At 37.6% G+C, this 17,363-nt stretch overlaps 2 protein-coding genes across 2 annotated transcripts in view; both read left to right on the top strand.

Moving 5' to 3' along the window:
• The first annotated feature begins 727 nt into the window (after positions 1–727).
• On the top strand, positions 728–6,084 carry neurod1 (neuronal differentiation 1). Its single transcript, XM_085435619.1, has 4 exons — positions 728–817; positions 2,059–2,332; positions 3,642–3,871; positions 4,953–6,084. The coding sequence occupies exons 2-4, from the start codon at positions 2,070–2,072 to the stop codon at positions 5,513–5,515; spliced, it is 1,056 nt and encodes a 351-aa protein (XP_085291745.1). The 5' UTR covers positions 728–817; positions 2,059–2,069; the 3' UTR covers positions 5,516–6,084.
• Positions 6,085–9,246: 3,162 nt separating this feature from the next.
• Positions 9,247–17,363, top strand: part of cerkl (CERK like autophagy regulator) — a 33,642-nt gene continuing 25,525 nt past the window's right edge. Inside the window, exons 1-2 of the mRNA XM_085435622.1 lie at positions 9,247–9,570; positions 13,269–13,384. Of these exons, the coding sequence (XP_085291748.1) occupies positions 9,431–9,570; positions 13,269–13,384 (256 nt within the window). The 5' untranslated portion in view covers positions 9,247–9,430. The remainder of the gene's footprint in view (positions 9,571–13,268; positions 13,385–17,363) is intronic.

Genomic DNA, 17,363 nt, shown 5'->3' on the forward strand with positions numbered 1-17,363 from the left:
ACTTCCTGCTGTGACAAAACAAATTTCCCACGTGTGGGACTAATAAAGGTTATCTTATCTTATCTTATCTTAATCTGAATACAAGTAATCCAGGTACAGACAAAATATTTACAGGCACACAAGTTTTGTTCGTTCTTACAGCTATTGAGTCTTTCCTCTACATGTTTATTATATACATAAAGAATCAAACAGCACTAGGACCCATCTATGAGTATCTCCTCAGCAGGAGATTGGAAGTATTTTTGTTAATTATTCATGAGAAAGAGATGGGGTCAGTCACATTTCAACAGCTCAAGATGTTGTTACCTGTCAGACAAGTAAGCTGTGATTCAGAGCCACAGGTGAGAAGCTGTCGCCTAATCATTTACAAATCATTTACGTTTAAAAACAGACAGCAATGATAAGTCTTTGAGGCCTATAGTGACCTCAATCATCACATGCAACACTTGCCTTCCAGCAGTAAGTTTAAATCTACGCATGCGTAGATGTTGTGGCGACAGATGGTCAACTCACCTCACAAAAGACAGAGAGAGGGAGAAAGAGAGAGACTGGATGGCACAAATGGAAGATTTGTCACGTGATCCCCGAGGCCGTTTTAATGACGCAAGCACCATATGGCGCGTGCCAGGAGGGCGGGGCCTCAATATGCTAATTACCCCCACCAAACCCCGCTGCGTGTGTGTACTGAGTATAAAACCAGCAGCATCCCACACACACCTCAGAAACCTCATAGCAGATCACGCACAATCACGCACGGACACGCAGACAGAGCGCGCGGGATGTGTGCGATCTGACATACAGCGGCTCATTACAGCAGGTAGGTTCATAACTGAATAATAATCAATATGCGAATTCCTCTGGTTGCTGGGTCTCGGCGTTGTCTGACCTTGGGAATGATGAATATGGTTTCTTATTTGTGATTAATTTTTTTAAATTATTTTTAAATTAATTATTAGAACGTTAATGATCACTTCACTTACCAATGAATAAAATAGCCTATTTCCTCTCATCTAATGTATAGACAATTAGAAAGGACAGTTTAAAAAAACAAAAGCAAAAGCCTGTAATTTTTGTTTTGTAATAATTAAAAACAGTTTCCTTTTTTCTTTTTTTTTGGTTTATATATTATATATTTGAGTTTTTATCCTGTTTGTTGACCAATCTGTTACACACTTTTTCCTAAAATAAAAAACGTAATTTAATTATTAATCCTTTGAGTTTCGATTGTATTTTATATTCGTGTTAGTACCGAATGTCTGCTCACCTGCAGCCGTCTGTCGGTCTGTTAAACTAAATAATTTCCCCCAGGGATCAATAAAGTATTCTGATTCTGATTAACGGAACCAGTCAGCAGAAAGAAAGTCTTAGTATTATTATTATTTTATCACTATTATTATTGTAACTTCGCCTTATAAAAAACTACACTTTTTATCAATAAGCTGTAACACAATGCCTTTCGCATTTCGCACACTTTGTTAAATACTTTAAATGTTTTTTTAATATATATATTTATTTAGAGTTTCGATATATTTTAAACGCTTTCTGTTAAATCATTAAAAAAAATTCTGAACAGAGACGTGATTGCGTCTCTCTGGAGGCAGTTTGCGATCCTTTGCGCGGGTGTTACCGACACATTCTAATATCTACATATGAAAACACGCCTTGTAGCTAATTGTGCAGCCATTCTTAACACCGCAGTTTTCTTTTATTACATTCTTTTTTCTTCTGTAGAGATGGTACCTTTGTCTGCACATTTTATGTTTATATTTGGCATTTATATTTAATATTGGATTCGGTTCAATAGAGGATCTTTCTTTGTGTCTTTCAGCGGGTAAATTAAAATGTCCAATTGCTCCTTTAATTTCATCGTCTTTGTTCTGTTTTATTTAAATAAAGACCGTCTAAATAAAATTCTACCCAAATGTTCTAAAGTCAGGGACTAAATCTTAAAATCCCAAACTGTTAATTGTTCTCTGTTCTGTTAAGCTTAAGTGTGACAGCAAACTTGCAGGAGTGTTTTATTATTCTTTAATATCAGCTAAAATTGTTTTCCATCAGAAATCAGCATTATGACGAGGTCTGTGCTGGAGGAGCAGATGTCAGTGGAGTCGGATGAGCAGCAGGAGCTCTGCAGCCCTGCAGAAAGAGAGAGGAGTGCAGAAGGAGTTACAGGTGGAGGAGGGGAGGAGGAGGAGGACCGCCTCCATCATCTAGAGGAGGATGAGGAGGATGATGAAGAGGAGGAAGAGGAGGAAGAAGAAGAAGACGGGGAGAGCAAACCCAAAAGGCGAGGGCCCAAGAAGAAGAAGATGACAAAGGCTCGTCTGCAGAGGTAGATTCTCTTTTCCTCTGCTTGCTCTCAGTGTGATGTGAAAGCAACACTTTCAAGTTAAACATTAAAAATCCAAAGTTGCACTAGCGGAAGTCTCACAAGGTTCAACCTCTGTAAAGCAGGACCCATTCAGTAGAAATCACTTGCATTGGATTAAACTATTAAAAAGACACAAAACCGCTTAACAGGAATAAAAATATTCAAAGGATGGTTGAAATTCTAGTTTTAATTTTGTAGTTTTCTGCATTTTTTTATGATCACACTTGTAGAGATCGATAGATAGATTTATGCTTTATAATGAAGGTCAGTGTTTTGGCTCACATACATGTAATTTTCTTTTAAAGCTCTAACTTAGTCTTAGCTCTAAATGCAGGAAATTATAGACATGAACAGGATTCATCTTTAACCAAAGAATTTTTTTTTTTATCACATAGTATTAACATTTACTTTGCAGACACAAACACGGCACCGGGAAACTAAGAACATTGGCGTCCTAAAAGTGTGTCTGTGTACAGTGACATCTAATAGAAAATACTTCAAATTTTTCAAACTATAAGGAAAGAAAATGAAATAAGACTCACAAATTTAGTGACTAAACTGTGCTCATTTAAAATGTCCTTTGTAAGGCAACTTTCCAAACGAATGCCGATTCTGCGTTTTCAGTCAAGAGACGTTTCTGTCATTTTGTGCAGTGCTGTTTAGGAGTAAGATAGATGTGGGCATTTGTTAAAACTTACAGGGCCTGTCAATCATCAACATTCATTCTGTATGCACAATAATTGCTTTAGCATGTACTTAGTCTCATCCTCAGCACACACACAGCTGATGTCAAAAGGCTCTGTGTGTGTGTGCTGAATCATTGAAGAAATAGCAACTTATAGCTTACAAATTAAATAGAAACATAACTGGATACATAAATAGGGGGAACAAAGAAATGTGCTGGGGGTCATTTTCACAGGTTCCTCCCACAGTTTAATGAAGTCCCTCACTGAACCTGTCACTACAGGCGGCTCTGTGTTGGAGCTTATATTGAATCAAGCCATCTGCCACAATTTTCTCTGGAAACATGTTTTTGTTCAGATTTTGATTAGCAGAAAATTGTTACGTACATTTGATCAGTAAGTGCTTGCAAAATACCAGAACACAGAGTAAAATCAATGTGAGACAACATGCAACGTTTTACATCTACATACAATTGTTTGCAAACTTATGCAAAAGGTTACTGAATAAAAACGAACACTACTAAGATGTTTCAGAGGAAATGAGAGATAACCCAGCTAACAATGAATCTGCTTCATGTATTTTGGAGGTTTAAGGTCCGTCGGATGAAGGCTAACGCCCGGGAAAGAAACCGCATGCACGGCCTGAACGATGCCCTGGAGAGTCTGCGAAAAGTCGTCCCCTGTTACTCCAAAACGCAGAAACTATCAAAAATTGAGACACTGCGCCTCGCCAAGAACTACATCTGGGCCCTGAGCGAGATACTGCGCTCTGGAAAGGCACCTGACCTCATGAGCTTCGTCCAGGCACTCTGCAAAGGTAAATCCCACCTAACATTAACAGACTACAATGGACTGGACCGAAGGCTGACCCAGTCTGGTCTCTGATTATGAAACATAAAGGGACAACAAGGATTTTTACCCAGGAAGCGTTTTCCCATTGGGCACAATGAGCATGTGTACTCCTTACACTCTTTAGTGTGACAGTTTAGCTGATGGTTGAGACTGTAATACAGCTTTTTTACAACAGATATTTATAAGCGTCACAGTAGGAGCAGCACAGGTAAAATTAATGATGTCTCATGAGTAGGTAGTTTTTCTAATGAATGAGTGTGGTTCAACGAGGTGAAGTCGTCAATACGTGTAATGCAAAATAACAAAATTCCTGAAAAGTTTTCATAAAGAAATTAGTTCGATAAATGTATAATGTCTCGGGTGAATGTGTTTCGTGAGGTTTGAGGTTTTTTTACAAGCCACATTTAGCTCATTGGTTCATCTACTTATTCATAGTTTACTGGTGGATGCATGCAGATTTTTCTGGGATGAGGTCATCTGATTTCATGTATAAGATTATGTCTATTAAACTAGCCCTGTATGTGTTTAAAAAAAGAGAAATTACTTGACTGCAAACAGCAGTACTAATTAGATTTTTTTTAAATAACCTTGTAGGTGTCATTATGGAACTAAATTTTGGCATAACATCTCTGCGTTTTGTTTGCTTGTGTTTTTTTTTTTTTACATAAAATAATAAAATTAGTTAATTAGTCACAATTTTAAGATTCTCAAAAAATAGCATTAATTATTATGTACTGGCATTTATTAACAGCTATTACAGCATACAGTTATAATATTTAAAAACAACTTAATAAAAAACAATATTACAGTACATGGATGATTAGTTAACTAGTGCTTCTATTACATTTAATAGCAGGTTAATAGCAGGTTTTATTTATTAACATGTATAAATGAACCTCGTGACAATAGACTGATACCAATAAACTGTGTTTATAGTCATTAACAAGTATTGACAAGCACTAATTATTAACTATTTAATGCTATAAAGAAACAATGACCAGCATGTATTGATCAGTATTAACTAATCATTGTCCTTCTATTGTCAGGTCTGTCTCAGCCGACCACTAATCTGGTGGCGGGCTGCCTGCAGCTTAACCCTCGGACGTTCCTGCCAGAGCAGACTCCAGACCTACCGGCTCACCTTCCCCCTGTCGGTGCCAGTTCCTACCCCGGACATTTTCCCTACCAGAGCCCCGGGCTTACGGCCGGCCTGCCCAGCCCTCCCTACGGCACCATGGACCCCTCTCACATCTTCCACCAGGTCAAAGGTCAACCCTACGGCCCACTGGAGCCCTTCTTTGATGGCGTCCTCGTGTCGGACGGCCCGGCGTTTGACCCGCCGCTCAGCCCACCGCTCAGCATCAACGGGAACTTCTCTTCGTCCTTCAAGCACGAGGCCGTCGCAGCCACCGATTACGACAAGAGCTTCTCCTTCAGTGTGCACTATGGAGGCGGGGGAGCTGGAGGACACCCTGCCATCTATGGCAGCGGGGGTTCCAACCCACGCTGTGGTGACCTACAAGTGGACGGGCTGATGGGCTTTGACGGACACTCACACCACGAGCGGCTGATGAACGCCCAGCTGAACGCCATCTTCCATGACTCCTGAGGAAGAAGAGGACGAAGGACTGAGAGACTGATGAAGACAGAGAGACCTTTGTATGGAAAGACAGTCTTGTGTACTTCTATCGTTTTAAAGCTGTCTTTCTGTCTGTCCTTGCTTTTTTTCTTTCTGTCTGCGTCAGGCTCTGCGACTCATCCTGACAACGGCGATGTCGCAAAGATGTCACCTTGATGTAACCTTCTTTGTAGCACTTCATCCTGCGGGAGACGCTCTCTGAATGTCTCGTTATTATCCATATTATCACTTAAAAATAATCAATAATCAATGAGCAATAATCTGGAGTAAACTATGCAATTTAGTTAAAAATCTGAGTGACCCTCAGTATAATAATTCCAAATGTTGAAAGAATAAAGATTTCTCTATTTTTGGGTCAGTGTGTGAGGCAGTGTTGGGCCGGTGATGGGCCGGTGATGAGCTGAAGTGTTTATGTGATTTTTACTTTTTGCTTTTTATAACATTCCTGTAGTGTTCTGTTAACATTTCATGTGACTCTTGTTCATATTTTATAAGATAGATGTTTATAAATACCTTTTATTAAAAGGGATTCAATGTGATCCGTCTCAGAGACTCTCATTATGTGCAGAAAGACAACAAAACAAATAAACACAATGTCATTAGATACAAATAACATGCCAGTTTTGGTCCTGCTGTTGTTTTAGAGCAGTATATAATACTTAGTGGTTACTTTATAAGGTATATACTGTTAAACTGCTCGTTAATGGAAATATCAGCCATATTAGCAGCAACTCCATGCATCTAGCAATTTAGACATTTTCAAGATGACCTGCTAAAGTTCAAACCAAGCATCAGCATGGCCACCACAGTCACCAGATCTCAATCTAACAGAGCACCTTTAGGATGTGCTGGATCGGGAGATTAATGTCATAAAGATGGATCTGACAAATCTGCTGCAAATGTATGATGCTGTCCTGCCAACATGGGCTAATATCTCTGAGGAGTTTTTACATATTTGTGCCAGTCCTGAAGATAAAAGGGGGGTCCAACACAGTACTAGCAATACATACCTAATAAAAGTGGCTAGTGGGTAGATACCTCAAATGAAATACATCATTATATATATATTGATGTATTTTTAAGAATTTATTCAGCCTAATTAATGTGAATAATCTTTTGTTTTCTTAGTCTTTTCTGTTGGAAACACCCTTCAGTTTCAGAAAGTCTAGACCAGGGGTGCCAAACATAAGATCAGGCAAAAGACTACAACCCAGGCCACTGGACAGGTTTATAAAATGTGTAGAAGTGCATAGATTTGGGACTTTTAACAGTATTTTCACAAGTTATACACATTTTCCTATTGACAAATACTTCCATCCCCCATTGTATCTATACTACATCAAAGTACAAGGCTTCTGTAAATTACTGAAAACTTTATATTTAAAAATTTGGAATTACAGGACTGTCTGAGCAATGACTAACCAGAACCTTCTCTGTAAGGTTATACGTTTACTGTAGTTTCACTGGTTTAACCAACTTTGATGTGAAGTGGCCCACATTTTTAAAGAGTTTGACATCCTTGGTCTAGACAAAAACACTGAAGGTTAAATTTTGGAAACCAAATCAACATCCCGAAATCTGAGTTCTTATAAGGTTGCTGTTTAAGGGGTTTAAACTGAGGTTAGGTGTTTTTTCAATGCAATGTAATGAGTGCTTAGCCTGAAGAGGAAGAAATTGGCTGCTCGCAGCTATGCGAGTATTCTTGAAAAATTCCCACAAGATCTGATGTCATAATAACGTCACAAATTTTGCATTGACCGCTGTGTTTAGGCTCCTTGCACAACACTAAACACACAAGGGAGAAATTCATATCTCCTTCAAGAGGAAATCATGCTAATGACATTATCATGCCAAATAAAGGACAAAACTCAGATTACAGTCTCTCTCTCTCTCTCTGTGTTTGTGTGTGTGTGTGTGTGTGTGCATGTGTGTGTGTGAAGGGCACAGATGTTCGTTCTGCAAGCAAGATTTTAATTTATGAAAATGATCTTGTTTATGCATGAGAGCCCCCCTCCACACACTGCTGTCCTGCTGAGTATTGGTGTGTGTGTGTGTGTGTAAGTCAACAGGGACAATATGGTGGCCATATCCCACCATTTAGCCTTCCTGTTGGTGGAATAAATGGAATAATAATGAGAGAAACTTCAACTAAAGCATGAATAAATCCTGGTCAGAACTACAGAATTTAAACCACAAAGAAAAGATTATATAAGTAAAAAATATGTTTGTTTGTTTGTTTTACTTTCATTAGACAGGACGATGTAAAAGCAGGTAGAAAATCAGAGAAAGGGTAAAAACATGTGGCAAAGGCTCTTTTCAACAGTCAAACAGTGGAAGCTGTAATTATTGGTACGGATCCTAAATATCTGGAAGCTCTGAAAACCTCACTTCAAAATAATCATGCTTCCAGTAAAGGGACATTGTGAAGGCAAATGTGGAGCTCTGGAAAAAACCTCAATGACGGCTGCTTGTGTAAGTTGCTCACAGTGAAACTACAAATGCGTTATTACACTCAGAAGGTAGCTTTCGCTTTAGCAGCAGCAGCAGCTGTATTATCAGTATTATTAATTAACAGTATTAGCACAAGTCTTTGTGATAGTGGTTTTGAGTTTCAGTCTGTTGGCTGATCATAACACTGATTAATGCAGCTTTAACTCAGCCATCTGTCAGCAACACACACACACGTTTGTGTTGTGGCTCATAATATGGTGTTTATACCAGAGTCACTTTCCTCTTTGATTGGCCGTCTATTATAGCATATAGGGGGACTCATGCCTTGACTATAATTAATTGGATGGATGGATGGATCAAAATGCAGCCAGTCATTTCAAAAGTATTGATGCTTTGTGTTCTGTTTGCTGTTAACTGGCTTTTGCTAAATATACTATTTGTCTCTTAGTATGAGGGAGGATCTAAACGCAGCTTTTATTTGTGTCTTTAGTTACTGGAGAAGATGACAGAGTGAAAGCATCTATTAAGAGACGAATCACTTCCACTGGTTCCATTATATATGAAAGTTATATTATCATACCATATTGTGGTCAGAAATTAGCTGCAAATCTATGTTTGTGTATAGATTAAATTAGCAAGATATGCTAATATACATATTAATTAGTGAGTTTTAGAGGTGCTAGAATGTCTGTGTTTTCTCCAAGTGAACTCCAAGTCTGTAACTACAAACACATGAGAATGTTTAGTTGGCTTATTGGCCAGATGTATCACCTGTTTTGGAACAGATTAAACACCTATAGATGTGAAAACACAATAGATTAAAATGCTAACTTTACATAAAATAAAAGTTTAAATCCTCCTTAACTGTCATGTAGTACATTACAATTGCAATCAGTCTAGCTAGCCTGCGACAGTGCTAGCTTACTGATTCCCAGTTTTAAAAACAGTGAAAAATAAAAATCGAAAAATAAAACAACATGGAAACATAAAATACCAAACTCTTGAAATATCTTAACGCTATTTAAGGTGTCAAAGGTAAGGTCTACCTTTTTTAAATAATTGTTCTGCTGTTTAGCCTGCAATGTTAATTATATTTTGGTCTCCAGTGACTCCTATAAATATAATTAAAAAATTTGGACTGCCAATCACATTCACACTAAAATGCAGCAATAAACAAACCTGAGTTTTGAAGCTCACACAGGTGCGCGCGCGCGCTTGTTGATTACACACCAGTGAATCTGCCGCGTGCTCGAACTGTGCCAGTCCGCTAAACTAAAGCCGCTGCCTGTTGCCATAGCGACAAGACCCGGAAATACACCGTCATCAGCTTACTGCGTGTTTATCAGAGGGTATCAAACTCATAACGGTAGAGTTTTTGTTGTTATTGTTTGTTTGTTTTTTGTTTATTTGCTCGTGCGTAAATAAACAGTAGATATGTCGGAGCCCGAGGAGCTGCCGCAGAGAGAACAGCGAGAGAGTACGAAGAAGAAGAAGAAAACGAAGCGGAGTGGGAAAAAGAAGAAGGAGCAGCGGGAAGGAGAGGAGCAGGTGGAGTTTGAGCAGGAGGTGCAGAGGTGAGTGGTTCTTGTGGGTTTCCTCCAGGGTCGCGTTATACACAGAACCCGTTTTGGACCCACACGTGTCTCGGTTCATACAATAAAGTGACATAGCAGAGGAGAGAAAGAACCGACTACTCGTAGTCAAAACCCGTCTCTTCAGGAAGCTTTTCAAAGTAAAAGCACAGCAGTTAAATCCTTACAAAGTCAATAAATAAATAAACGATTGTGCCAACGTGCAACTGTTACTCTTCCGGTTTAGACATGTTATTGAGGTACTATTTCCCGCAACCCAAATGATACATATTAAACATAAAAAACAATTTAAAATGGACTAATTGACCTTGCAAAGCACATGGCTGTGCACTGTGGTTATGAACAGACTCTAAACTGTTTATGCTCAATAAAATAAATGAAAATAAATTTCTATGAAGAAAAGCGAAATTGCATGCAAGTGACACATTTTAATCCTGCTAGCAAGCTATGATTGATGGACAGCAATTGGTACACTCCCACTATGTTTCATAAAGGGAGATGAAGTATGTCGACATAAATAATAATTGTTTGGCTCACAACTTCATACCAAACTAATTCTTGTTTTCAAAACGTCTTGGTACTTGGTGCATATCTTTGGTTTTCACCACAGACTTGTTTTTTCTTAGTTTTTATTCATTATTGAATCAATTTAGCTTAAGGATTCAAAGAGGAGCTAGAGAGGAAGTTTGATATTAGAGCACTTTTCAGAGAAAGTCTGATAATCAGTCCCCTTGTTTGCATATTTAATCAGGTTACTTCCTCAAACAGATAACATAGAATTAGCAAACACAAAGAAAGACTAAAGAGTAGCTCCTGTCTGTATATACACTCAGCGGGTTATTAAATTAGAAAAGCTATTTTAAAGCAGAGCAGAATGCCTGAGAGTCACACTGCATTATCTTCCATTATATTCTGAACCTTGCCTGATGTTTGTGTTGTCATTTGTAGAAATAAAGAATAAATAATGATGAAAAGGTACAAATAAGGTTGATGAAAAGGTTGATGAGCATTCATCAGAATTTACAAAAATGATGTACAATTCACAATTTCCCGGGGAAGGATCTAGAACGCATTAACAATAAAGTTACAGAATTAATATTGCATTGAAATAGACTTTTTTCTGTCTTTCTTTCTTTTATTTAACAGGGACAAAAATCTAAACATGCCAGATTATAGTAAAACTGCTAATTCACATCTGTATTCCTGGGGCAGATCACATAAAACTTTATTATAAACAATAAAAATACAGATATGTGACAAACACTTATAGAGTAAAATGATATGAAGTGTGCTGTTATGTTTACTAAACATAAACATGTTTTATATTAGAGGTGACACATCTAAAAAAAAAAAAAGAAAGTGCAGTGACACTAGTAGCTCTTCACACTCTGTTCATACATCGTGCAGTTTATTCCCTGGAAGTTGTGTCGTCAGGTAAAAGTCCAGTATGAAGTATGGTTTATACTTCATACTTTGCGACTGGTTCTACGTGACAAATGTAATACATACAAGTAAACTCTATCCAAGATTATTGAAAAAGGTGTATCATAGGGAGGATTGCTTGGCTGTCATGCAGTTCAAATGAACAGAATTTGGGATTGCAGATGTTTAGTTCCTGTAAGGACAGCAAGACATCTGAGCAGAAACATGCTCAGAGATCTGTAGCAGTAGTAATTCTTTTTGGAACCCCGCCCCCCAAAAAACATTTTTCTGTGTCAAATATGAGAATTTTAGGTCTGTGTCTATATACTTAATATCTCTGTGTTCATACTAAAGTTGTCCCAATACTTGAATTTCAAGACAAAAAGACAAAACATTTAGATGCATTTTTAAAAATAAAGGTTAGAAAAATACAAACAATAATATCGGTGACAACAGTACTTGTAGTGCAAAAAAATATAAACACCACTGTACTGTTATGTATATATATTTTTAGGTGGGTTTTTAGTGATTTGGCTCCATGTTTTGGTTGTTGAAGAAATTGTTAGTAAGATAGGTTGCCACTGTTTCTAACTCAATGTATACTTTTCTCAGCTTCAAACTTTATGACTAACATAACAGTTTTTAGACACAAATATTATCCTGTTAGAATAAGACCATCTTTTATAAAGTTATAAATGGTCAAGACTGATCATTTCTGCTCCTACATTAATGTTACCATTTTGCGATTAGCCACAGCGGCTAGCTGCTACCTTAATGATAATAGTGGTAGCAGCTAGCTAATAATGGATAATGTGGCTATCGGATAAAAGTACCTTCGGCTGCTCTCTCATTTTACAGAGGTTGCCACAGCAGATAGGTCCGCATGTTTGATTTGGTCCTGACACAGCTCTCCCGACTATTCAGGCTTGGGACCAATGTCATGCCAAAAAGTGATCATCTGCTAGCAAGCAGTTGCCAGTTTTTGCCAAAAAATTATTTTCTGTAACTGCTGTAAAAGACTTGTTGAAGACTTGTTATAATTTATCAAATATTTCTGTCTTGAATGATATAAAATCATTTTGAGTCCAGAAAGAACATTTCTGTTTCAAGCAAAAGCTGCAGCCAGTTTTTTGGCAAAGTGCAAAACAGGTATTTAAAAAAAAAATTTAACTAGTAAACCCCCGTGCTACATGCAGGAGACAGGAAGCATACAAGCATACTTACATATGCCACGATCATTATAGTATGATATATTATATTGTGACACACCATTCTACTCTGACATTACATTCAGTGCTCAGTTGAACAGTGAAATGTACAAATATCTAAAATTGTGGGATTTATATAAAACATTTGTAAACGCAAGACAGATGTTGTCACTCATGGTGCCTGAGGCAATGTGTATGCAAAGTTTCATCAAGTTTTGTTACTTGTCTAAGAGGAGAAAGGGAACGTACAATCAGACATACAGAGATACATCTGCAATAATCACTATAGTGTTATATATAACCTCTTCATAAATCCTGTTTACACAACCTATTTACCGATATATAAAGAAGGTTATTAGACATAGAAAACATATACAAATTGTCAGACGTTAGTAATCATCTTTTGGCGTGACATCGTGTTTGGAGTGCACTTGCTTGAGACCCCCTAAGGTTGGGTTTGTGGCTATCAGGTAACTGCTGATGAAACTAGCTAACAGTGATGTGTGTGTGTGTGCCAGGTTAACGTTTACGATAACTGTTCGGTACCTAAATTTTGTTGAAACGGGAGCCTTACTGACCTTTAAAGTCCCCAAAGTGTTGTTCAGTGTTGTGAACTTCAGCTAGGGGACAGGCTGTGTGATGGATGGATGGACAGTTGGATGAAGTTGTGTGTCAGCTGGAGGAGCCAAAGATGACAATGTTTGTATCAATAGTGTTGCAAAAGTGTCTAATCCAATAGTAATTTTTGGTATCAATTATAGTCTGGGAATCGACTTTTTTTTTTTTTTTTTTTTTGGACAACCTCATTTTGAGTTATTGGCCATAGAAACCTTTACCTGGGCTATCGTAAACTCTTGTATTCACCATTTTCACTAATTTCCATTTATTTTCTGACATTTTAAAGCCTAACAGACTAAGCCGTAAAATGATGAATCAACTTGTTCTTCACTTTGCCAATTATAAACATTTGTTATATATATTTATTGACATGATTGATATCTATGACTTCCTATTGGACAAAGTAAACTGTGTGTGTTTATTGTGTGTCAGTGTCAGTGAGTGCGTTGTGCTGCACGGGATCTTCAAACTGGGCAAGAAGAGTCACGACGTCCTGCTCACCCGAACCAAACTGACCTGGACGCCTATCATCCCGGAGAACCCCACAGGTCAGTGTCCATGGTGATGGGTTGTCATGGTGTTGAGTAGACGTGGTGGTGGTGTCAGACAGACAGACTGTGGGTGTTTTTCTTTCTGTATCTAGAAGCAGCTGGTGTTGTAATGGAGAAGTTATCTTGTGTTGAGACCACCTAAAACTTGACATCACACACACGCACACACACGCACACACAGTTCCATTGTGACACAATTAACCCCACACCCCCACCCCGGGTACGCTCCCTAATGCTGCAGTGTGCGTTTTTTTTTTAATTTGGAGGAAAAAGTAACATGTCATGCTAACAGACTAAAGCTTTATCTTTTCAGAATTTCGTTTTTTTTTTCAGTGTGAAATTGGCTCTTGTAGTTGACTGTGGAGTATGACTACATCTTATCAGGACACTGATAAATCCAATACAGTTTGCCAGACTGAAATCTGCTGTCTGGACAAGCCTGTGTAAAATCATCAGATGTGTTTTTTGTGTATCTAACCCCTGTTTGAGCCGTTTATGTTTTAGCTTACATGTGGGTGAGAAAACAAATGAAAAAAAGACCAAAAAAGTTTTTTTTTAAATGTTTACATTTTATTCTGTTTAATTCTGTTTCCTGTGATCTTTTTGCGGCCCAATAGTTGTAGTAGGCTCTTTGTTCTGATTCTGCATTTCAAAGCTTTGAATCTTTAAGGAGTAAACATGACTTGGGATCTGATGATTTTTTTACATATCTACAGATCAGAAATTATTTTAATCAAAACTTAAAAGTGAACCTAAACGAATTACAATTTGTAGAAACATTCTTATTACTAACCAAATCTGAAGTGCAAAGTAAAATTATTTCTAAATTATATAACAGCATCCGGTGGTGTAAAAACGACAGAACTCTGTATATTAAAGCGAAGTGGGAAAAGGAGGGTAATTTGACAATTACAGAGAAGTGTTGGGCTCACGCATGCAAGATACAGTGGGCTACCACTGGGTCTAATGTTTGGCGTGAATTTTGCTGGAAAAGCATTATGAGATTTTTCATTACCCCTGCTCAACAAAGATATCAAGGAATTGGTGATAAATGTTGGAGATGTGGGGGAGATGGAGCCAACCGTTTCCACATCTTTTGGGACTGTAAAGATATTCGCCAGTATTGGTCTCTAATCCATGATCATTTACAAAATGTTTTTTCATTTGTTTTTCCTTCAACTTTTGAGACCATGTTTTTGTGCAATGCACCAGTGGATAAACTGAATTCCAACGACAGAAGACTCCTGTATATCCTTCTGGCCGCAAGTAAAAAGCCTCTTACGAGAAGATGGCTTAAGCCTGAACCACCAACGATAGAAGACTGGATACATTCTGTACAAGAGATCTATACGATGGAAAAAGTGTCATTTTCTCTTAAACTTCAGAGGGATACATTCTACGGAATATGGTCTAAATGGACAGACTATGTTAAGCATATGAGGTGTGATTTTGTGTATGATGTTACAACCCTGAGTTCTACGTAAACCTACCTGCCCTGCTGCCTCCTAACCCTAGTTTTTTTTTGTTTGTTTGTTTGTTTGTTTTTTTTGTTTTTTTTTTTGTTGTTTTGTTTTTTTTTGGGGGGGGGGTGTTTTTGTTTGTTTTTGTTTTTTTCTTCTTTTCTTTTCTCTTCTTTTTCCGTCTTCTTCATTTTTCTATTATAAGTTAAAATGTGACAGCAAAGAAAATGTAAAAAGGCAAATTACGTGTTATGTTCAACAGCTGTCCCAATAAAAGAGATAATAATAAAAAAAACAATAAATGGAAGGACACTGCATTTCCCAATGAGAAACTGGAGACGTTATCTAATATATGGTATAATGAAGATAAAAGATCATAATTATACATCATGCCCTGTAACAGGAGACATTTTTAGCTTGTATTTATTTACATTTAAGTAAATTAACTATAGCACTTTAGCTATTAGGAATTGACAGCCATAATTAGAAGATTATGATTGATTATGAGATGAAGTGTATCAGACTAATAGGGCAAGAATTGATATTCACACCTATACGAGGTAGCGTCATCGTCCTGTTTGCTTAATTGTAGAGCTGATTAACCATCTTTATCTCACCTTTAATGATGAAATGGGGTTTTATTTATTTATTTATTGTGAATGCAGTTTGTCTTTAGGAGTTCTGTGTCTTCAAATGACTTTCACTGGGCTTTACACATCACTTGTTAATTCACATTTGACTCTGGCTAGAGTGATTGGATTTGTTGTCCTTCTTGTTCATAAATTCTTGAGGTTTTGAGTGAATTTTACCTTTTCTAGACAGTAGCAGTAGCAGAAAAGAGGAAATCTAGGAAAGGGAGCAGTGGAATGAAATGCAGCAAGCTCACAGGCTCAGAGTCGAATGAAGGACTCATTTACTGAGGGCATTTTTGACTCTGGGGTATGCACGCTACCCACTCTAGTAATCATGCTGTCTTTAACCTTCAGCTTGCATAGCTAAATAAATTAAATGCACCTCAACACTTGACTTAGTAGAAGATCTCTTGCCTCTTTACCCTCCCCCCCCCCATCTTCACCTGTCCTCATATCTACCATCTATACATCCAGGCATCAGCGCTCCATATCTCAGCTACATCTCCAGTATGCAAAACCAAAAGCCAGCCCTGTGATGGCTTTAAAGCTTAAACGACTCTGCTTTATTCTTGTGTAATATGGTGGTATCATTTTGCTGTGAGATTTCTGGTTGAAAACCGTTCAAACAGAACTGGTTAGTGAAGCAGGATGAAGGTGTAATTTAAATGTGTGTGTGTTGTTGAAGCCAATCTGTTTTGCTGTATTTCATCCAAGCTAATGTCATTAAGCCAGCACTGTGTGTGTGTGTGTGTGTGTGTGTGTGTTGGCAGTAGTAGAGAGCAGTTGGTTCAGCCCGTGGGGGGTTATTAGAGTCTCTCAGTGTGAGGAGATTAACACACACACACACACACACACACACACACACACACACACACACACACACACACACACACACACACACACACAGTCAGCCTGTCAGCATGCTGTGTGTGTGTTGATTAGATATTTCTATATAAATGGATCAGCTGTTATTGTTTGTTTCTACACATAAATCCATCCTGTCTGTCTCTCCGTGTGTCAGGGAGGTGAGATCTGAGCGATCAGACAGTTGTGTTGTGTCAAAGCAGGAACTTGCAGCTGTGCTGAAGAATTTAAAGCCCAAAATGCAGTTAGCGCACAAGAAATCAATGCACTGTTGGGAATCATTATACTGTCAAACACCCATTTTTTGTAATATTAGAAACATGTTTACCTCAAGTTGTGTTTCATGTCGTAAGCAGTGAAGTATTCGCTGGAGTCAATCCTGTGCTTCTAAAGCAAGAAAAACAAAAAAATATTCACATGAAGAAACTGAAACAATAGTGTCCAAATGATGGATGTGGTTTTTATTTTAAACAGAGGGAGGATCGCTATTGTTTTGTTTTGTCTTTACAGTGATAAGCGTAGTACGTTCAGTCAATATTACTTATACTTTATTATTGTTGATTTAACTCTTCTTTGAACTTTTTCTGTCTTTGTATAGGAAAACTGTAAATAATAGCCTTTTATAACATCATAATTATTAATTTTACCAATTATTATATTATCTAGGTCTCCATTTGTTTGCAGGAAAAGAACAGTATCTGTTTTTAAATAAATCTGTACAGTGATATGATGATACACACAGTTTAAGCACAGATTTATGTGTTCCCACTGTTTGTGAATGTGGCCCAATAATGGGATGACCTGTGTTTGACCTGATGTCAGATGTAATTTGTGTATTGGTAGAATTTAGAGTCTGTCCAGCAAATAACAAAAATAATGAAAAACTAAAAACTAATTTGAATATTATCCAGATAATATTAGGGATGGACCGATCTGATATCACGTATCGGTATCGCTCTGATACTGACCTAAATTACTGGATCGGATATCGGAGAGAAATAAAAAATGTAATCCGATCCA

The sequence above is a fragment of the Copadichromis virginalis genome, linkage group LG16 (genome assembly GCF_057382275.1).
Source record: "Copadichromis virginalis isolate Kocher_CV1m ecotype Utaka linkage group LG16, C_Virginalis_male_GT1.1, whole genome shotgun sequence".
NCBI classification, from domain to species: Eukaryota; Metazoa; Chordata; class Actinopteri; order Cichliformes; family Cichlidae; genus Copadichromis; species Copadichromis virginalis.